Genomic DNA, 23163 nt, shown 5'->3' on the forward strand with positions numbered 1-23163 from the left:
CACTGGGGTCTGGTCAGCTGGCGACTTCCTGCTTTGCATCTCCCCAAATTAGCCTGCACAGATAGCATAAAGGCTCAAAGTGTCCCTGAATGTGTCACAACACTGACACTATAGTAATGTCTGCCATCAAAGAGGAACAGATGAGAGTCAGGGGAGAACATGTGGGTGCTAAATGGATGTTTAAGTTCAGTTTTAAACTCCATTAAGAATTGATAACCGTGGGAGAGGAAGATATGGATTTCTCACAGAGAACGTCTTCAGCAACCTCAAAAGAGGCACACGTGCAAACACGCCGCAAACGCAACACACGCGCGCACAGGTGCACCTGCACTCGAGTATTTTGATGTTAATTGTCGCAATGTCACTGGTGACGAGTCAGTGAACGGCTGAGGTGTCTGCGGGGCTACGGAGCGATGCGTGCACGCGTGTCCCCGAGACCCCGCAATGGATCCTCCGGAGGGAATCCAAACGGCACCATAGTGGTCAGACGCTTGCCACACCCTTCTAGAGTAAACAAAGGCTGAGACGTCTGAGCCACCATCATCCCCCTCAGAAAGATGGAAGTTCGGGGGTCAAACAAGCAAATCTGTTGGTATTTACAGAAGCACGAGGCGGATCTGACGGCGAGTCTGATATTATAATTACACTGAAATTGGCTGTTGCTTATTGATGAGAGGGTTATCTCCGAAACCGCCCCCTCGCTTTTACGCACACATGCGCAGGCCGCGTTTACTCCACACACACACACACACACACACACACACACACGCAAACATTACAAAATCTCCCCCTTTGTCTCGGTCGCCTCACAGCGGTAGCCCCGAAACAGGAATTCAGCAGGGAAAGGAAGGGCGAAGTGTGGACCAGACTGTCTCCTCCCCCAACCATAAACGCACACACCACCAGCCCCCCTCCTTTCCTCCCCTCCTCCACACCCCCTGCTCTCCCCCCCCCAAAAAAAAAATGCCTTTGTGTGTGTATGTGCGCGCTGTGAAGCTGACTGCGTACCCGAAAACCCTTTGGCGGAAAAATAGGCTTGTTGTTTTTTAATTTCATTTTTCATCCGTGTCATAAATTCTGGAGGAAACAGGAAAAAGCTGCAGGTGCTATTAAAGGGGAGGAACCGGGTGGACAACACGTGAATCTCTCGCTCATCCAAAGCCAGGAAATAGAAAGGAGAGGAACGCGGTTACCAGCAAGTGCCGCAAATTGGACTTGCCACCATCAGCAACCCTCCACTCTCTCTCTCTCTTCTCTCTCTCTCTCCCTCTCCCTCCCTCTCTCCTCTCTTCCCTCTCTCTCGCCATCCCTGCTCCTCCTCTATAGGTCTCCCCACTTTCTCCCCATCCAACCTCATTCTCTCAGTCTCCTTCCGCGATCCCACAATACCCTCACACCGGAGCGCGCTGTGTGTGTGTGTGTGTGTGTGTAAATATTAGTGGGGTTTGTTTTTTTATCATTGGATTTCGGGGTGACTTGGGAGTCGCTGGAGATGGATTAAAGGGACGGTGCACCGCAAAACTGGAGCAGCACGCACGACCACGCCGGGGGGTAAGGGGGCGACGGGACTCGGTGAATTCACGGAGCCCCCGGGACAGAGGTGAGTGCTCAGGCAGGCTGTCCGGTAGCATAGTGGTCCTCTTTCTCTCTCTCTCTCTCTCTCTCTCTCTCTCCCTCTCCCTCTCCCCCCCGAAGCATGCAACCACCCCCGCAACAACTTACCGTTCCTCCCGGCACTAGCTGAGAGACGAGGGGAGGAAAAATCAGCACATGGTTTTCACGTTTCCATAATTGATGATCTCATACGCAATCTGCTGATTTCTGCTCGTGCTGGAGTAGCAGCTATGTGATCAATAGTCTATGTAGCATTATGTTGTTCTGTTTGGATGTAGTGGCTAGTGAAAATCTGGGTATGCACTATGATATGCAATAAATGATGCTGAGAAAACAGCAATTAAGGCAAATTGCCTGTTCAGAAAAAGATGTTTTCTCTCTAGAAAAGATGCAACCATCACCAGTTTTTATACATACCGAATCTGTATTATGGTAATTAATACCTGGTTCAAATGGTGGTTGAACTATTCTCAACAAAAGGCTGTATGGGTTGGTGAGTTAAGTTGCGTTAACCCTCCTCCACATCAAGTCGAACATATGGCCCTTTATGTGTCTCTGGCTGTTGAAGGCCCTGCAGTGAATGGTTCTGGCTCTAGCCAGTACAGGAACTTTATTACTGGATAGACAAGAGCTTGGTGAATGGAAAATGGATTAGTTGTACTGTCACTTTATGCTCTCCTCATTAATTCATTCTCAAGTTCATGTTTGTGAACCAGGGGTCGTAAAATAAGCAGCAGCATCTATTCACTCTGCATTCTAATTTTAATGATTGAGTCAATGGCCTGCCTGGAGACACAGTGGATCCATCTTAGTATTATGCTAAAAGTTACAGCATCTAACAGTATATTGTAATATGGTAAAAACTATACAGATATACAGAAGCAACTATTAATTAATAACTATTAATGTGACCATAACACTGTGAAAATGTTCAGTGTATTTTCTTCTTAAGAACATGTCAACTAGAATGGCATCATTATATGCTGTATTTGATATTTAACAGATAGCCCAAAGAAAGATTTAGCTTTTTTTCATCAAAACACACAAGTAGACTAAATATAAAACCCTTTAAGTCCAAACAGTCTACTATTGTGCCATGCAGCTGCAACTAACAATTACTTTCACTATGATGTAATCTGCCAATGATTGTTCTCGATTGACGGATTATTTAGTTGTTTTAAAAATATCATAAGATAATGAAAAATGTAGATCAACAGTCCAACCAACAGCCCCAAACCCCAAAATATCAAATTTACTTTCATGTCACATAAATAAAAGCAGCAATCTATACTAGTCCCTGTCTCTTACCCCCCACCCCAAACCCTGCATTGGTGGTCACTGAGTCTTGTGTCTTCCTTGCTGTCTGACAGACTGTCCACTGCAGGCCATACAACCCACATCATTCTCTCTCTCTCTCTCTCTCTCTCTCTCTCTCTCTCTCTCTCTCTCTCACACACACACACACACACACACACACACACACACACAGGCACAGATGAGATGTACACAAACTGCTTAGACTATACACATATGCAGAGACTTTCCTGGTGTTTGCCAGTACAAGCAGACAGCAGCTCAAACTACAAACATCCAAGTCAAACACACACACACACACACACACACACACACACACACACACACACACACCACATATATGGCGTGCCCCAGAGGACAAATGCTGGTGTGATAGATAAAGGAGCCCCTTTCTCCTTTTATAGAGGCTCATTCTGTGTGTGTGTGTGTGTGTGTGTGATGTGAGTTGGGGTGAGGTTTAAATGCTGACTGGAGTAGGTCACTGAGACCAAGCAGCTGGGAGAGTGAGACCCAGGACCCAGCATCTTCCTAAGCTGCTTTCAGCCACACTGGAATCCATCTATCCCAATATCCTCCCTGTCTCTGATCCCCACCACCCCCCTCACCAACACCACCCCCAGACATACACATACATCTGCACGCACTCAAGCTACACTCTGCTTTTCATTTTTCATCATTCTTTTTTGTTACATCTTTGATCTACATTTATCTTGTCCCTGGTCCTCTCCTCTCTTCTCTTCTCCTCTCCTGTCTTCTCCTCTCCTCTCCTCTCCTCTCCTCTCTCCTCGCCTCTCCATTTCTATCGGTCATGGAAATTAGACTGTAGAAGTCTTTGATTCTGTGTGCCTTACATCGCCTCAGGGTCAGGCCCTCTTATCTCGGAGAGAAAGAGAGACAGAGACAGAGAGGAGGATGGAGATAAAAAAAGAGGGGAGAGGTGTAGAGTTTTAAAGAAAGAAGGGAGGCTCTAGATAGTTAGAAAAGAGCAGAGACAGGGATTTGTAGACAGATTCAAGAGAATGAAATGATGAAGGGAAAAAACGCCAAGAAATGGCCAGTAAGACAGGGAAATAAGCGAAGCTAAACAAAAAATTGAGCAAAAAAAAAGCAAAAGTACAGAGAGCTAAAAGATGACAGAAGCAGAAAGAAGTAGAGATGGCTAGACATCTTTCAGCCAATGTGAGTTTCTTGAAGGATAGTATTTTTGGATTGAAGCGTCAGATAAGCTGATTTTGTGCTCTGCTTTAATGTGGCCATTTGTGCGCCCAAAAAAGGAAAATCGCAAGTAGAAAATGTCATTTAACCAATCTCGAGGACCAAAACTCTCCACTGAAACCAATTCTAACTGGCGTAAATCATTTTTAGCAGGGTCAGCAAGACAGTGACACAAGGTAGGGCAGGTTTCACAGCATGTTTTAGAGATCGACAGCCCTGAGGCTTTTGAGCAAAACCACATCCTTGGTTTTATATTGACCATTATGCAATTTGTGTTAAAGTCAATACTGAGCTGGCAACAGAAAACCAACATATCACACGAGCCTTAGTTGGATATTGGTCAAAAGAGAGTGAAGGGTGGATAAGTGATATAGGTAGAAGGGAGGAAAGTGTGGCTAAAATGAAGGCAGATTGGTAGGAAGAGGGAGTGATATATGAAAGGTATTTTGAGAAAAAGCGATAAGTAAAATGGGACACAGAGAGGTGGGAGATGTAGAGAGAGAGAGATTGAGGGAGAGTAAGAGCAAGGAAATGGGTAGAGGACAGAGATGCAGAGATAGGACAGGCAGAGATGGGGAGTAAGGAGAGCTGTGAATATTTAACTCTGTTTGGTTTTCCATTTGGGCCCTTGGCTCTTACTCCCCCTCTGAGGCCTTCTGATCGCCTACAGGTTACTGATGGCAGGAGACGTCTGAATGTGTGCGTGTCTCGAGCGCGTGGGAAGGATGAATTTAGTGTAAAACATCCCTTTGAAATCTGAAAAGCTTCCTTTTGAATTGGTATGAAAACTTTTTGTGTTTGTTTTGTGAGTTCACCATGACGCAACCTTCACTTGTCAACACAGATTCTTAATAACCTTGAGTGTGCATCTGTCTGAGTGTTTATTTGCACGCACATGTGAGGAAATTACTGAGTGGGATTATTAGATGTTCATGTGCAGAACATCATGTGCAGAACATTAGATGTTCATGTGCAGTTCATGTGCCTAATCATTGAAAGTGTCTCTGTGTATGGGTATGCAAAAACGAATAATGCACCTCATTGCCAAGCAACGCTATTACAAAATTGCTCAGAATACATTTTAATGAGTTTATTGATGTAAGGTCTCATTATTAAAAGTAATTCATTTTAATTTGTGCTCTATAAAACCTTTCAGCCTTAACCAGTCTTTGAACTATTTGAACCTGTTTCTTTCAGATAAATCAAGGCCCAGCAGAAGTTGAAGCATCTTTTTTCAGAAATATTGATGGTGGAAATGAAAGAAAATGATCTGAAACTCTGACATCTCTTTTTCAATCTCTTATCCCAACAGGCTGTGACTGGTCCCACCCCAAAATGACATCCCCCAAAAACAAAGCCAAGAAGAAACCACCCAAAGACAGCATGACGCTGCTGCCATGCTTTTATTTCGTAGAGGTATGTAGATTGGATGTATTGATGAATCACCGTATTTATATACCAACGCTCGGTCAACATGAGTCACTACACTTACTGAATCACCAGGCGAATGACTCGTTTTATAGACTCACAACAATAGTGAGTATTTTGTGTTGATTGCATCAGGATGCACCGACCTCTGTTGAAAGCAGAGTTCGATGTTTTTATTAAACAAATATTATGGTGTCATCACTTTCCTCTTTACCCATGTGTGTATTTGGGGGTGTGTATTAGTTATTGTTGTAAGAGCTGAGATAAAACATTGGATGAATCACCCCTTTCCAAGCAAATGTTAAATGCTACTCACTCCTTGCTTTGTCCTTGTCCTTGTGTCGGGCACACTTTATGTGCATGTGTGTGTGTGTGTGTGTGTGTGTGTGTGTGTGCGCGTGTGTGCATGTGTGCGCACATGGCTGTTTAGCTCCCCATCGTCCTGTCCTCCTTGGTGTCCCTGTACTTCCTGGAGCTGACAGATGTGCTGTCCCCAGCAATGGTGGGCTTCCGTTGCCATGACCGCGACCTCTCCATGCCCTACGTAGAGACGGGCGATGAGCTCATACCACTGTTGATGCTCCTGAGTTTGGCCTTCGCTGGTCCTGCAGCGTCCGTAAGTCAATCACACGCATACGTGAGGATCGTTGATGTGGGGATGAAGGGAGTCCCCTGCAATATAAAGGGAAAGTTTAAAGGATTACTTGTGAACGGCTATTTTTCCGTGTTACCTAGACTAACTAACTTGACAGAATGATGGTTCACATGTCTCTGCATGTAGTTTGAAGGTGTGTTCAACAGTGTTAGACCATAGTTCAATGCATGGAACTCCATGGGATTAAGTGACAACTTCTCTAAAAAACGATAGCTCTGAAGGTCAAATAAATTGTTTTTTAATTATTTTTTTTTTACTTTCACTTCTATAAAGTCAAGCCAGTCAAGTACCAAATAGCCATAGCAAATAAATTCCTGTAATATTTGCCTTTTAAAGACTGTTATTCCATGGTTGTGGAAGTGTTTAGTCAGAATAATTTCACAATCATGAGTATAAAAATTTTAATCGTCATCAATGCATGATGCATACTGATGGTACAAAAGGCTAAGGCTAAGCCAGCAGAGATAAACATATGGAGAAATAAAAGCCATTGGTTTTATCTGAATATTCTTTCAATTTACCTGCTAATTTTATCAGAAATTATTCCATTTCCTTCAAAGTTACAGTGACTATTTGACTATTTACAGTGACTAAATTTTTGCCATTTGTATAAGAAAAACATGTATCACATCAATATTGCTTTAAAAAGTTATTTTTGGTTAAACTGCCATCATTTGCCTGTTCATACATCCAGCACAGGAATATTAGTATTCCTTTGGAGTCACACAGTTCCAGATACCTAATGAACGCTTTCACTTTTGCTCTGTTTTGGTCTCCTCCACCTCCTGAGAAAAATACCTTGATCTTTAGCTGTTCTGTAGCTCTTTAGGTGTTTGATTTTCCTCACTAGCCAGTCACTAACATTGCCATTTGGTGCTGGGTGGGTAGCTTACATTTGGCTTATCAAATCTTTTTTACTGAAGACAATGGCCAGTGCTGGAAAATGGGCTGATGAGAGCAGAGTTTGCAGGCTGTACCACCACAAACAATAAGCTAACCAAAGCTAAAGAGCTTGTTGAGGAATAATTCCTTGTGGATTTGTCACTGAGCTGCATTTGATCCATTGTTAATGTAAAAATGTTGACTAGTTTTACGAGAACAAAATCTTCTCATATTGTAGTCACTGGGATAAAATCTTATCACAAAGGATCAGAGAGGCCTAATGTGTGTGTGAGGGTTTTGGGGGGGTGGTGGGGGTTGTGCGTGCTACACACATACATCACACAAAAACGCTTGTGTACAGACAAATACATAGATCGCACAAATACGCAAATGTACAGCCTCTCAAACGCTCACAAAGCAAATTCAATCTCCCCTCAGAAATGCAGAATCAATGGACACGTTGATAAATACACACCTGACATTCCAATACACACCATCAAACACACCACAGTCGCTCCAGTCAATACGCACGCAGTAATCCATCAGAAGCATGGAAACGAACACACTTCTCCAACACTCATCTATCACTCTGATTGGAAGTGATCACTATTCAATAGCACCTTGCCTCCATTCTCTCACTGCGGCTCTCTCACTGTAGATCACAATCGCAGACATGGATGTCTGACAGGAACAGCCCTTTCACCCTTTTTCCTCTCTATCCATTTCCTCTCTTTGTCTTTTTGTTCTTTTTAAATATTTTCCTCTTATGTCTTATGCAACATTACAGGCACAGCATATTCAAGAATTGTCTCTGTTCCACACTCCGTTTTCTCTTTTACAAACATTTCGTTCTTACTTTTTACCTACTTCTCTCCCTCTGTCTATAGATAATGATGGGGGAGGGACTGATGTACTGCATGCAGTCCAAGCTGAAGACTTGTCCTAAGTCAGAGAGCAGCATTAATGCTGGAGGCTGCAGCTTCAACTCCTTCCTACGCAGAACTGTGCGCTTTGTCGGTATGTCTGCCTGCCATTTTTTGGGTTTTTTTTTTTTTTTTCCAGAGGAGGCCAAGGGAGTTAAGGCCAAATTATAATCCACAGCTAGTGAATAGGGTTTGGGTTTGTTTAAGAAAACCTTGACAGGGCACATTGCTGGTGGTGAAAGTAGCAATAATTGTGGTCTAGCTTTTACAGAATCTCATTAACCACATGGCTCTTCATGTAGCATTATTTTCCCATAGATGCTTATTTAGTTGGTAATGAAGAGACTTCTAAAACATTTATATCACATGATCCAAAACAAACACCCCACTGAAGTGATTCCTGATGCAGTGCATTTAAGTTTATTGGTAAAAGTCTAATTTTTTTCATGTTATCTTTGTCCACATAACTAAAATGAATTGTGCATTTGGACATCAGACATAGGACTACACCTTCAAAGTAAGGTTGTGTAAAATTAACAGGTACCCGGATATATTTTGATCTACAGTATTAATACCAACAGTATTAAGATTGTAAAGAAGTGTCTGTATTTAGTAGTTAGGGATAAAAAGTTGTTTTTAAGATGGAAATCTGTTTTGGCTCAGACAAATTACTCCACTTACTGGCTGTGCCCCCAACTTTATTCCACTTTTTAGAGAAGGGAAATAAGCTAATTACATGCATTAAGTGAAGGGTGACTTAGAATGAAACAGGCATGATACAATTCTTCACAGGAAATATCTTGAGGCAGACTTTGAGCTTTGAAGTGAAAAGAGTAATTAATTCACCTTGCCAAATTTCACTGTCTACGGAAAAGCTTCTTAATGTAACAAACTGAAGGCTTGTGGTGTCACTTCAGGTTGTTGGAGCGAACTCAACTGTGTTTTTTTGACTGCAGGTGTTCGTAAATGAACAGCTCAACATGAGGGAGCCACCAGGGGATTTTAGTACATTTACCAAGACTGCCTTACCTTCTCTCCCTATTTCTGTCTCTAACCTCTCTCTCTCTTCCTCTCTCTCCCTCAGGTGTTCATGTATTCGGTCTCCTGGCAACAGCCTTGGTGACAGATGTCATCCAGTTAGCTACTGGTTACCACACCCCTTTCTTCCTCACCGTCTGCCAGCCCAATTACACGGCCCCAGGAGTGTCATGTGACAATAATGCCTACATCACACAGGACATCTGCATGGGGAAAGACCAGTATGCTATCATGTCAGCTAGGTAAGACGTGCACATAGGTTTGGAGCTGAAAATGAGCACACAGGGACACACAGGATGTCTCCATCTGTCTGAATTCAAAATTTGCACCCCCTTATACGTAAACAATCAAAATGAAAAGAGGATAAATCAAAATGCACAGAAATACTGAATTCATTACAATAAATTATCAGTTTATTTGCACAGGATCTTCTCTGTATTCTTTTCAGCTCTCTAGCTGGCCTTTCTGATGCCATCTTATAAAAAATATAGCAATGTTTGGTAGCTTGGCTTACTCACTGATGCACAGAAGCATTTACAAACCTGCCATGCCCCTGCAGTTGAGGTTCTGCTCATACAGATATATGCTTTATCAGAAATGGCTACAGAACTCCCTGTGTTATGATTATAAATTGGATTTACAGTGGTTGCACAGTATACTGTATATTGCTTCACATCACTATCTTGCAGGAGCATACAGTATGCAAACTACAAGGCGAGGAGTCATCAAAACTAATTTGCATTTGAAGAGGATTATAGGAGATTAAAAGAGCTAAGGAGTGAAACTGTTGTTACAGTTGGGTTTTTAAAATAATGCAATATTTGCTTATTAGTGAAATGCTTCTTAGTTAAGTAGAGTATTTATTAGTACAACAAGACTAACAATGCCCTTACAAATTCTCATTATGCCCAGCTGCTGTTTCTCACTTGCAGGTGCTATGGCTAAGTTTGGCTTGTGAAGAGACTGTTTAGCAGCGCAGTGTGTAACACAGACATAGGTCAGACAAGCAAACAAGCTCCAGCATATGGGTATTAGACAGGCCTAAGTACAGACAGAAAAGATTACCAGCTAAATATAGCTGATACAGGGATAATCCTAGTACTAAAAATGTATGTTTCTACTTCTATACTTGTGAGGTCCCTCGTTGAAAAAAAAATCCCTAACTCCTAACCATAAGGGAATAGTTGAACATTTTGGATAATATGCTTATTTGCTATCTGGTTCTTTTCAGTTGAATATAAATACCTTAACTTAATCCTTACAAAAAATGAAATGGTAAAATGACAGTCAGCCAATTTAGAAAAGATGATGTGCTAGACTATTTCTTGGTCACTAGCAGTTGCTAGTGTCTGTGCCCGGAAGAAATATTGTGGCACATAACCCCCATTAAAACCACAATGTGTTATTTTTTTATTTTTTATTGACATTACACATACCGTTGAACAGAGTCAGGCTAGCTGTTTCCCTGGTTCTACTCTTTCTGCTAAGCTAAGCTAAGGTAAGCTAACCAGTTTCTGGGTGTAGCTTTATTTTTAACAGACAGGTATGAGAGTAGTATCAATATTCTCATCTAACTCTCAGCAAAAATAGCAAATAAAAAGTTTTCCCAAAATGCTGAATTATTATTTTAACATTCCCAACTAAACTTGTAGTTCCAGCCTTAAGTCTAAAACCCCAGTCTTGACCCTCAAACGGACCTTTCAATAAGTAATAATGTACTCACTTCTAAGATCCTAAATTAGTCCTCACAAGGAGACAAACAAGAAAGCTCACCTAACCAGCACATGTACTCACACAGTTTTAGCCTGCATGTGTGTCCAAGGTAATCACAACAGTACAAGACACAAGGATAAACACGCTCTCACAGGCAAATTAAATGGGACTTTCTAAACTCTAAATTAGTGGCTTTGACCTCAAACCACTCACTCATTCCCACTAATGCCCCATGGTATTCTGTTTGTGTTTATTAATGCTCGCATCCAAGGACAAACACTTGGTTTGACAAACACACAGTCAGGCAGGCACACAGGTTTTAATGTCAAACACAATCCCAACATCGCAAATAACAAGGGCAACCATGATGGTTTTATTAGGGGTTTATTCAGAATTCACGCAGCTTTTTTTCATGAAAACATGAATCTCTCTCTCCTTGTCTTTACTCTTTCATACCTAACTCTCCCCCTTTCTCCCCTCAGGAAAACCTTTCCATCCCAGCATGCAACACTATCTGGCTTCGCTGCTGTCTATATTTCCGTAAGCACTTCCTGAGTCTTACTTGCCTTCTGTGTTTGTGTAACTTGAGTATGATGTGTTTGCATCATATTTTTGCATGATGCTTATGTGTTTATTAATGTGTGTGTGGTTTAATGGGTGTATCTCTCTTTTGAATAGTTAATTTGGTGTACCTTTTAAATGGTAAGCAGTTTGTTTCATATTTGAGCTAAACATTGTTATTACGGCAGTGTTTTTCACTACCTTTCTCTATTCCTTTTATTTGTTCCTCCATGGAGTTTCTGCAATGATATTTTTTGTTTATCTGTTAAATTATCTGTGTTCATGATAACTACCTAGATGCCTCTCTTATTATTGTTAACTAACATTGCTGCTGGCATCATAAAATGAGTTCCTGCATTTCAGAGGATTTTTCACCATAATGAAATCACTGTCACTTCATACATAAGTCATAATTGTGTTACTCTGTTTACTCACAGAGAGATTTCCGGATCACAGCCTATCCCCGGGCCAAAGAGCCATCTAAATCTCACATTAAAAACATAACATGAGCTGTCTTTTGAGATCAGATTTCATTGTTCATTGTTACACCCTGGCGCATAGTGGGTAGCTGTTTGCAAATTCCACAGTCCGGTGCTGACAGCAGCAGTATGTGAACTGTATGGCAAAGTAGCACTGTCATTTTTCCATGAGGTAACACCCTCCCACACACATACACGTATACGAGCACACATGCCCTCCTCCACCAATGGCTATAGTGAGCTGCTGGCCGTATCACTGCTGCCTCGCTGAGCCCAGCGTGTGCTCATTAAAGCTCACTAGACAGATTTCTGATCAGAGAGAAAAGGCAGGAGAGGATCAGGAAAGCAGCTGTTTTGGGTTGCTAGTTACAAAATGTTCTGTGATCAAATACAGTGATGTCAGATCATTTTTTCCCTCTGTGTTGTTGTTTTTTCACTGCCCATCACACAGAGACATTTATTTATTGTGCCCAGTCTCAGAAACCTTTGTTGAAAATTACAATGAAGTGAAGTAATATTGACTTGTTTCCTTTTCACAATACAAGGTTTTTTCCTCTTTAGAAATTTGCTGAAACTAGGCAGATAAAGCAGATTGCTTCACAAAAGCAGACACTTCATTCAGGAAGTGCTGAGAAAATTTGAATTGCATTCAAAATAACCGAAATGTCACCCTGCTGACAGAATTTTCCCCCTCCCTTGCTTCAAGGATTTTTATGCTCAGGGTTAGATGGACAAGCTCGTTGAAATGGATATTTTTTTTGCAAAACCTGCTTTTCTGTCACTCAGCTGTCCTCTACTTTATGTAATAGAAATATGGAGTGCTTGCAGAGAATTTGAATGTAACTGCAAATATATTCCTTTCTTTTCTCTGTCTCTCCTGCTCACTCCCCTATTCTGTTGTGCTGTCAAAGCATATTCATCTTAAATGATCTAGTTAACCTCATATGCAGCATTCAGTTTTTTCTTTAACAACTGATCGTGGTGGTATCATTGTCATGCAGAGATTTCATGGAACAAGAAACAGTATCTTCTGACAGGAAATTTCACTTTTTCAAGATGATCTCACTTATTTAAAGAGAAGTCCTCAAATAAGTGGAGTTGCAACAAGTGAAATTATGTCACCCAGTTTGACAGAATATAGTTTATTTTGGGAAATAAACTCATTCCCTTTCCTGAGATCTAGAGAAGCTATAGCCAGAGGACAATTAGCGTAGCTTAGCATAAAGACTGGGAGCAAGGGGAAAAGGCTAGCTTGGCTTTGTCCAAACGTTTTTTCATCACTGTGTGGTTGCTAGGAATCCAGCAAAAGTCCTATCTCCTAAAGTCTGGACTTGTCCTTTTTACATTTCAGTTTTTGTACAAAATATTGAGATGTAAATTACTGAGCTTTAGTGGTGCTGGTAGGTGGATGTATTTCTTTTTATGAATAGACAAGCCTAGCTGTTTCCCTGTGCTTCCAGACTATGCAAAGCAGTAATCGGCTGCTGGCTTTAGCTTCACATTAAGAGATATGAAAGTGATATTCTCATCTAACTCTCACCAAAAAATGGATAAGCATATTCCTGAAAATGTCAGACAGTTCATGTAATAACAAAATTTAAGATGCATGAATGACATTTGTGATATATTTAATTAACCCCTCTGAACTGTAATTATCTTTCTGCAGTTGGGGTGAAACCTTTTTTCTGCATCTTCACCCCAGTCTCCATATGTCTAAACCGTCTTTTTGTTAATGTATGTATACATCTGTCTCCGCAGATGTATTTCAATGCCAGCATCAGCAGCACGACCAAACTGCTGAAGCCGCTCCTGGTCTTCGCTTTCTGCATGGCGGCGGGCCTTGCTGGTCTGACGCAGATAACTCAGCACCGCAGTCACCCAATAGATGTCTACGTGGGGTACCTCATAGGGGCCGGCATCGGAGTCTACCTGGTCAGTTAAACAAAGTGCACCATAGTGTGTATGACGGGCATAAGAAAACATTTATCAGACGTGTCAAGCTCTACACTAAAATCTGTAGGCAAGATATATTAAAAGACTTCATTTTGTTGGTTCATCATGGAAGTTGCTGAAAGACAAGTAAAATTGTCTGAAATGGATGTCCTATTTCAGACTTTAGTTTGGTAAATGAGTGCCAGCATATGTTTGTATGCATTTAGGGATTTGCTTTGTCCCGAGGGAGTCATTAACAGTCAGCATGCAGCATGGTGGGAATGACAAAATACACATAAATAGATTTCTTTTTAAATAAAGTGGTTTGGTTGTTTTGCTGTAACTGAATTGTCCCATTGTATTATTCTAACACTATCACAGCATGTGCTAACAAATGCTGCTTTTATTTCATCACCTCACGTCTCCGTGTGGCTTCTATACTTTCCTCTCCCAGCAGTTTTTTTGGCAGGCTATAAATAGCCTTTTTCTATTAAGGAGGGAAGAGAGAGAGAGAGAGAATATATAATCCGATAAGAATTCTCTGGAACAATTTCACACTTCATTTTAAGGAAACTTGTCGTTCCCATTTTCCACGCTTCCCACCTCCCCTTGTTCTTTTTCTCCCATCTTTCACTTTTAAGAGGGGGAGCATTTCCTCCTGTCATTAAAGTATAAATTCTGAGAGAGGGGGAAGACAGTGATTCATGCTGACCTCCGACTAAACAGGAGGAAGAAGGAGAGATGCCTATTCATGCACTTGTTCTCCGCTATTAGGAATATCAATTTTTTTCCTTCACAAAGATTAAAGAAAATACATTTTCACGCTTTAGTCTTTATTTAAAATGCTGGGTACATCTATCTCCTCATTTATTTCTCCTCCCCACCCCCCTCCCTGCATCCCTCTGTCCCCCTGTCAGGCTGTGTATGCAGTGGGAAACTTCAAAGCATCAGAGGAGGATGCTCCATCCTCACAGAGACTGACCCCAGCGCAGCAGAAGGACAGCCTGAGAGTGCTGAGCCAGCGGAGTCATGACTCCCTGTACAGGAAAACTCCAAGGGTGTCCGAGAGCAGAGAGGAACTGGGGGCAGGGCTGGGATCTGGGGCCCGTAGTAAGGTGAGGAGGGAGAAGGCGTCCCTGGCCTCCCTAAAACGAGCAAGTGCTGATGTGGAGCTCCTGGCAACCCGGGGTCCCATGGGCAAGGAAACCATGGTAACCTTCAGCAACACATTGCCCCGAGTTGCAAATGGCAATAGCCCCATCTCGCCCTCAGAGGAGCCGGTCACCACGCAGCGCCACATGACCTTCCACGTGCCCTTCGACCCCCAGAGGTCTCGACAGCTGGTGTCGGAGTGGAAGCAGCGCTCACTGGAGCTCCGCAGCCAGAGCTCACGAGATGATGAGGAGGGAACGGACGGAAGAGACGGAGGAGATGAAGGTGGAGGAGAGGAAGCAGCAGGAGAAGGAGGAGACCAGGGGATGCCTTCCTCTCTTTATCCCACAGTGCAAGCCAACAAGGGCACTGCCACACCAACTGGAGCCAGGATGGCGGTGGCACCCCCGCTAGTTCACATCCCCGAGGAGGCGTCTCGGCCACCGCCCGTCTCCCCGAAGAGCGCTAAAACCCGTGCCAAGTGGCTGTCACTCACAGAAGGAGGAGGAGGTAAAGAGCCGGGAACGGGGCCCATAGCGGTGTCAACTCCACGCGTGCCCAACACGCAGCCCAACCAGCTGCCAAGCCAGCAAAGAGTCACTCAGGTGAGGTAGAAATTAGAAAATGAATGCCCGCAAATCTTCATAACTACGTTATTTTATGCAGTAATTTTTCATACTTTATTTTCAGCTGGCTTGCAGCCAGTTCTGAAGAATATAGTTTAGACAGGAGAAGCGATTTAACAGCTGCCAGACTGCCAACTCTGATTTATTTTGTTGGTGAAGTCAAAACAGAACAACACCGGTGGAAGCAATTTCACTGATTAGTTTCCGATATTAAATACACTGACCTGGGTTCAAACACTAATTGTACTCAGAGTTGAATTTTATTAAAATGTCCTTGAGGGATATTAAATATGTTGCTATCACTTTTTACAGTGTTTACCATAATAAAAGTCCCTGAACTCTGGGTTAATATTGTCACAATTTTGCAATATCAAGTTGCTGATAGTAGCTGCCTCACTGTATTCATACTGATGAGATTTTCTTCCGCCCTGCAGGTGATAGCTATGTCAAAGCAGCAGGGTCATGGCCCCATCACCTCGTCCACTAAGACATCAGAGGGTGGCTCCTCCTCCGGTGGTGGGTCCAACTGCTCCGAGTCACCCTACTACCGGATCCCGTCCGATCGAGACAGCTGCACTGGGAGCAACCCGGGAAGCATCGCCGGAAGTGGAAGCATCGTCACCATCGACGCTCACGCCCCCCACCATCCAGTGGTGCGCGTGTCTGCCAGTAACGGCAAGCCATGGGAGTGGAGAAACACCATCAGCGGCAATATGATGAGCGCTGACACAGCAGGAGACAAACACCGCGCAGCACTGCAGCGACAGGACAATGTCAGCCACTACCGGGATTACCGGACACTCCCAGTGAAAACGGACTCGCTCGGCTCCTCCTCGGCTAGCGGCAGCGCCGAGGGAGGAGGGGAGCTTCCTCCCCCGCCACTCCCCACCTCCTCCTCCCCTCTGCCTCCTCCACCTCAGCTGTTGTCATCCCCTCTCCCACCGCCACCACCTCACTCGTCCTCCTCCCCCCTGCCTCCCCCTCCACACCCGAGCTCCTCTCCAATGCCTCCTCCTCTCCCTCACCCTGCCTCTTCTCACATGCCTCTGCCTCCTCACCCGTCCTCCCAGATGTCCCCACCACCCCTCCCATCATCCTCTCAAATGCCCCCACCTCCCCACCCATCCTCCACCCACATGTCCCCACCTCCTCACCCAACCACCTGCCACATGCCCCCACCTCCCCACCCGTCTAGCTGTCAAATGCCCCCACCTCCTCACCCATCCTCTTCCCCCCTGCCTCCACCACCTCACCCCTCCATGCTGCCGCCTCCTCACCCATCCTGCTCCAGCATGCTCCCCCCTCCTCCCCACCCTGATTTACTGATGGACGGCCACAGTCAGACGCTGTCCCGCTCCTCCACCCTGCCTCGCCGGCCTTCCGTCTCCGCCCGCAGCCATGCTGAGCAGGAGCACTATTACAAGGCCATGCAGAACGAGAGGATGTTATAGTAAAGGGGCCACAGACATCATTGCCATATCAATGATTGTACTTCAGAGGACTCAGCTGAAAGAGACAGTGAAACAAAGTAGGTTGTGGCAGGTGAACAGGGATTTTTTGACTTTTGAAATATGACAAAAAGGTTTAGAGACACTGATTCCGGAACAGCAGCTTCAGTCAAAACACTGGAAATGAGGAGACAGCAGGGGTGGAAGACTATGGGGAGATCTGGCAGCTCACACACTCAGCAGGAGATCTGGTTTTTCCCTGCTCACGCGAACTGCCCACAGCGCCGGCTCAACGGCCATGAGGGAAAGAATGGGGACAAGAGAAGAAAGGGGAGTCAAAGAGAGCAGGGTGAAGAATTAAAATCCCTGGTTCACCTCTAGTTTTAGCACGCACATCCTCCACATTCCTTTTAAGACACATTCAAAGAAGGAAGGGAAGAGGCTGCAGCTGAGAGAGAGATCACAATGAACGGTCTGGGATTTGCTAAATCAAGTTTCCCTTGAGAGGGGGGATAAGACTGAGAAAACAAAACAACTACAGGCAATACTAGCTCTCCTTAAACTGTGCAGCTGTTTGAGAATGCCAACCATTACACACAGAGAATTTGTTCTTGTACCAGCTGAAAAACGCATTCTACAAAGCACCCAAAAGCTATGAATAAGGAAAGAGGACAGCAAGTTCAAGTTCAACTACAGGTTCAAGAGCATTAACAACAACCAACAAAAGCATGAGAGTCTTTTTACCCTTCTGAATAAACACACCAAATGAGGAATTTTATGTTTGATGCCAAGCAAATCTATAAGTATCCACCAGAAAGAGCCAGCTTAGGAAGCATTGCCTCTGGATGGGGTGTGAGAAGGAGGAAGGTTGGATAGAAGGAGGATCACGCACAGTTGGGCACCCCTATACAGACGTCACTGAATGGATTACTGTTGTAAACATGAGAGGCGGTGGAATGGGAAGAGAATTCTTTCTAAAGTGAAAGAGAGGGTGGCTGGGCCGCACGGTGAAGCAAGCCAGGCAGCCAGTCTGTCTTTGCTGTGTGCGAAACCTGCCACAGAGCCTGAAGCAGCGCTAAGGAGATTAGCGTTTGTTTATCAAACCATGCTAGCACACTCTTCCCTCTTTTCGCATTTGGCCCTTTGGCGAATCACAATGGCATTGGGAATGTTAATGGAGAGCTGCCCAGTCATCACCACCAACATGCACATTCTCTTAAGCAGGTGGTGTTGGATGTGGCTAACTGGCTTTTGTTGCTACCAGTTGGTTTATATCTGTTAGCATTTAGCACCAGTTAGCAAGATTTTGGTACCACTTTCTAACAACATGTACTGTATAAGGGGTTTTCAAAGTTGTTGATTTGGTTATGATCATTTATAGAGTAGAACTTTTGGATTGTCAAGTTGTGTCAGGTTGTTAATACTCTTCATTGGTATACATCCATCTATTTTTATGTAGGTATTTAATTTATCAGGAAGAGTTCTTTAGGGAAGTTAGTAATACTTAGTATAATTAGTATAATTATAGTTCTCTGCCCACTGATCCTTCGCTGGGTCACAGGGGACTGCCAGTCATCACAGAGCAACGCTTTATTAAGTATGTCTTATTAGAAAGTGGTTCTTCATTTGTCACATGAAATAAATTAAAGATTTGTTCAACAAAAGACAGTGTTAAAAAAATGTCAACACACAGTTGGGCTGGGCGATAAAACGATAACGATATATATCGCGAAATAACTTAATAACATGATCGATACAATGTCGATAGAACTCGTTCCACCTATGTTTTGACAGACGGAATACGAAAAATCACTGCTAATGAGAATGACGCCGTGCCGAACCAATCATGTGGCTGGAACAGAGTTAGAGGCACTTCAGTTTGGTTGACGTTCACAGCACAGAGCGCATTGGTAGGCACAGTGCTAATATTTATAGCACTGTTACAGATTCTGCAGCCGTGCGCAGCAGTCCGGTTGGAGTACGAGCGAGGTAAAAGAGAAAATGACAACAAAAAATGTTAACGAAAACTCGAGCGACAGCGTTACTGAAGAAGACGCCCCAACGGACACAGGCCCGAAAGACAGGAAGAATGACAGGTACAAAGAGCCGGCAGAGACAGACACAGCTGATAAAAACTCAAATATAATCTGACTTAACGTTGGCTAGTTAATTCTACCATTTGCTCACTTCGTCTCATCTTTCTCAGACATTAAGTTGGCGTCTTGGTCATAGCTCAGTCATCTCAGCCGCTCTTAAGTCGTCATAGCACCGGTAGTTTCTGCTTTAGCTATGTACATTCTCGCGACTAGCATACAGCTCTTACCTGAGACGGAGCGGGGAGTATCGGAGCGGGTCACGCTGCCTGCCTCACGCTGTCGCTCTGCCCTCTGTTTTTGTCAACTATTTAACAATGCAGTTAGTTCTGTGATTTGGTCATTTTAAGAGCAGATGTGGCTGTAAGTTCGCAGCCTGTCGCTCTGTTGCTCCTACAGCGCTCTGTGTATGAACTGTGAGGCAGCTTTAAAACACATCTCGTCTACTGACATTCTGTGAGTTGAATCTGGGTCTTCCCGACTGGTGCATCATATAGCCCACATTTGGGGAGCAGCCCTAAAATTGACCTTATGGTTTCTTCATATCTTACTTATGGGTAAAAAGGAACCTTAAAGTTCGACAGAATTAGTGATTTGATTTATATTGTGATATATATCGATATCACCGATATGAAAAATCATATTGTGATATGATTTTTTTCCCCCCATATCGCACAGCCCCAACACAGAGTTCACTTGCTTGTTTGCTTTGGAGCTTCCAGCTGCATCTCAAGGTTTTCATCAGCAGATGCAGTTTGCTCAGTCCCCATTGGAAATGTAGATTTTCTGGAGTTGAAACTGTTTTTCCAACTGCTGTTCTAAAAGACAAGAATGGGAGAAAAAAAAGTAAATTTTTCAGTTCAGTCATTATCTGAAAATACTGGTGCTAAATAGATTATTTGACAGGAAATTAAACAACAAATTTAGCCTCTCAAACATGATAATTTGCTGCTTTCTCTGAAAATTGTGATGGTTAATTTTCACTATTTTCTTACATTTTAATCCAAACTGTAAATGTTTAATTATGAAATTAATTTAATGGTTCATTTTAATGAACTACTGCTAATTATCAGTAGTTGCATACCCAACAAATACACTTTAAACTGACTTCTCCAAGTTGAACTGAAATGCGTGTTCTTCCTGCTTCCCTCGCCTCTTGTGTGTATTTATACTATATTGTATAAAGTCATTTTCTGGTATCTATCAATTCATACATCCAAGTTTTTTCTATCGGAAGGTATTCCGTCCGATGATAAGTGCTTTATTTTAGATCATATTTTAAGGAAAGGATACAGACTCACGAACACACAGATGAAGAATTTGGTTTCCCACCCATATGCAACAACATCTGAGAGATATGTAAACCAATTTTGTAAAGTTGTGCTAGGAAGAGGTTGCGTTAAATGGAACAAGTTGTATTTTGTAGTGGAGTTCCTCAGACGAGGAGCTGGTAGATAATGTTGCTTGTTAGTTTGTGCTGCATGTGTGTACGAGCGTGTGTTTTTTAATAACTTTATTCTGTGCTTCAAGTCTGCGTCGTTACCTTTGACAGACAGACATGCTGCATTTTTCAGTGCTGGTGATTATCGTACTATTTCCCCCATTTTAACTGTAAAAATACTTGATATTACCTAATATTATTAATACTATTATTATTCTGCAGTCCTTTTTATGGGCTAATGTTTTTTTATCTGTGGTGATGTGTAATATTAATAACCTTATTGAATTAAAAGAAATGAAGACTTCTTAACTGAGGTTTCATCTTGTGTTAGTTGAGAGCGCTGCGGCAGGTGTATATGGCACGGCTCAAAATAGAGGGAGGGTCATCGCCAGAGCAGCTTTTTTGCCACTCTAATGAAAAAGATCTTCTCCATTGATTCCTGGGTTGCGAGTACTTTGGTGCTCATTCATACTGTACACTCGCACATTGACATATGCACTCACACAAGCACAAGTACACACAGCCAGACGGATACATGCGCATTTGCGGTGCAACATTTGCTCCGTTCCTGTGGGCTAGTGTCACGTTTCCATAATGAATTCTGCTAGAATGTTGGTCAGTCCCAAATGACCTGCAGGGATGCAGCAAGCATTGGCTGAAACCTGTATGTATGTGGGAAGGACTGTGGGAGTGTGTACTTTTGAGCAAAAATTTGATTTTGTGTGTTTGAGTCTGTGCACAGGCTCTTTTTCTGTAAACAAAAATCTCTTGTTTATTCGGACATAAATGATTGCATGATTCATGTGCATTAAGGTGGATGATTATGTGGATATGAACTGGGGTTTGTGTTTGTGCACGTTGATGTGTGTGTATAAAAGTAGTGCACGGTCCAGATGCAGTGGGGTTATGTGTCCATTCGGATATGTTTCAGTTTGGTGCATTTTTTTTTATCTGTATGCATGTTTGAGTGTTTGTTTCAGCATGTATGTGTGCATGTGTGTCTGTGTGTGTGTGCGAGTGTGTCCAGTGCTGTGGAGCATTGAGCTGTGTGATGAGGCCATACAGGCAGTGGGGGTACAGATGGTGTACTGAGGCCTGAGGACAGTCAGCCTGTCCATGACTCACACTCAGCAAGCCAGCAGCTCGCTCTCTCTCTCTTTCCTTGGTGGCCCAGAAAGCACAACACAACAAGTGTGTGTGTGTGTGTGTGTGTGTGTGTGTGTGTGTGTGTGTGTGTGTGTGTTTTTGTGACTGCAGGAGGCAACAGAAAATGCGGACTGAGCTGTCTGTACGCATGTGTCTATTTTTGTGACTGTGTGCCTGTGTATATGCCTATATCTCTCTGTGTGTTCACGTTTTGTGTATGTGTGTGTGTGTGTGTGTGTGTGTGTGTGTGTGTGTGAGACAGTGAGAGTCTCTGTCCAGTGGAAGCTGCTGACATCCTTTTCAGAACTGATTTACCACTGCAGAACAGCACAAAAGCCTTTTGTCCACAGCTCCACTTTTATCTTACTCACTTTGTCACTATCATTCTACCTACTGCCATCTCACCCGGCTCCTTGTGAACCTTTACACATGGAGGAAGGGGATTTGGGGCTTTGGGGCTTATATCCTGATTTTCCTCCAGCTCTCAGTCTCTCGAATGAGGGATTAGGATTCAGAAGGGTCACAGGGATCATTTTACTTTCACTCCAATCAATGTAGGGTGTCATTTTTCTTGAAAATCGAATATTGATGCCTTTTTTAGCATGAAAAGGTTGTCAAATATTGCCCTCTGGTTAGGGTGTACAGGGACGGACTATATTGACAATGCACCCCAGCCAATATAGAGTTAATTCTCTATCAGGGCTCATTGCTGAAATGGTTGAAGAACTGCTGTTTAACAGCTCTTGTGAAGGGCTTCACCAATTATGAAAAGGATACGAAAGTGATGGTTTCCTATTCCCATGGTAAAAAGGTTGTAAAAATTTTCAGCCTGGGATCCACAGTAAATTAAATTTAGTCTCACAAGGGCTTATTAAACCATGTTAGAAATTCTGTCATTTGTCGACCCACCAGACACAGACCTTATACTGAGCTCCTCTAGATCCCAAATGATAACCAGCCTTAATGTGCCAGTCAGCCGTCTACCACCACAGCTGGGGGCTAACACTGGCATTTCTAGGAGGTTGGCTTCACTGAGTCAGTAGCTGTATTTTCAAAGCTTGGTCCTACCTAGGGGTCCAGCATGAGAAAGTACCATCCTATCTTCATAAAATCTTTTTTTTGTGTGTGACCAAACAAACTGACTACCTGCTAAAGCAGCTAGTACAGTAACATAAAATCCACAGCCAAGATTTTGCTGATGGGAAGAATTATTTCTCCCAATGGATACAGTCTTGGAGTTGAGGATGTGTGCTCACTCATTCACTCGCTCTTTAACCTGCAGGCTATAGAAGGTGATAAATGTCTAACCAGGCTACCAGTTACACTGTTACAACCCAGCTGGGAGCCTGATATTTTTATAGGGCTGTCCTCACCCCACAAGGCAACTGCTGCTTTACAAGAGCTTGATTCTCAACCACACTGATTCTCTAGATGGTCTTGTCATGGTCCATTTTTATTTTCTTACCTGAGCTGGGGGGGCCACATCGTGAGTTTTAAAAAACA

General features: G+C 43.2%; 2 protein-coding genes across 2 annotated transcripts in view; one reads left to right on the top strand and one right to left on the bottom strand.

The window, feature by feature from the left end:
• Positions 1-23163, bottom strand: part of LOC108874955 (stAR-related lipid transfer protein 9) — a 344739-nt gene that overhangs the window by 121376 nt on the left and 200200 nt on the right. The window lies entirely within an intron of this gene.
• Positions 1332-20823, top strand: LOC108875015 (phospholipid phosphatase-related protein type 3). The gene is made up of 9 exons (XM_018663659.2): positions 1332-1600; positions 5456-5559; positions 6002-6187; positions 7996-8125; positions 9116-9311; positions 11265-11322; positions 13581-13754; positions 14672-15511; positions 15967-20823. Exons 2-9 carry the CDS (start codon positions 5479-5481, stop codon positions 16981-16983), a joined length of 2682 nt encoding a protein of 893 aa, XP_018519175.1. The 5' UTR covers positions 1332-1600; positions 5456-5478; the 3' UTR covers positions 16984-20823.

Source organism: Lates calcarifer, linkage group LG19 (assembly GCF_001640805.2).
Source record: "Lates calcarifer isolate ASB-BC8 linkage group LG19, TLL_Latcal_v3, whole genome shotgun sequence".
NCBI lineage: Eukaryota > Metazoa > Chordata > Actinopteri > Centropomidae > Lates > Lates calcarifer.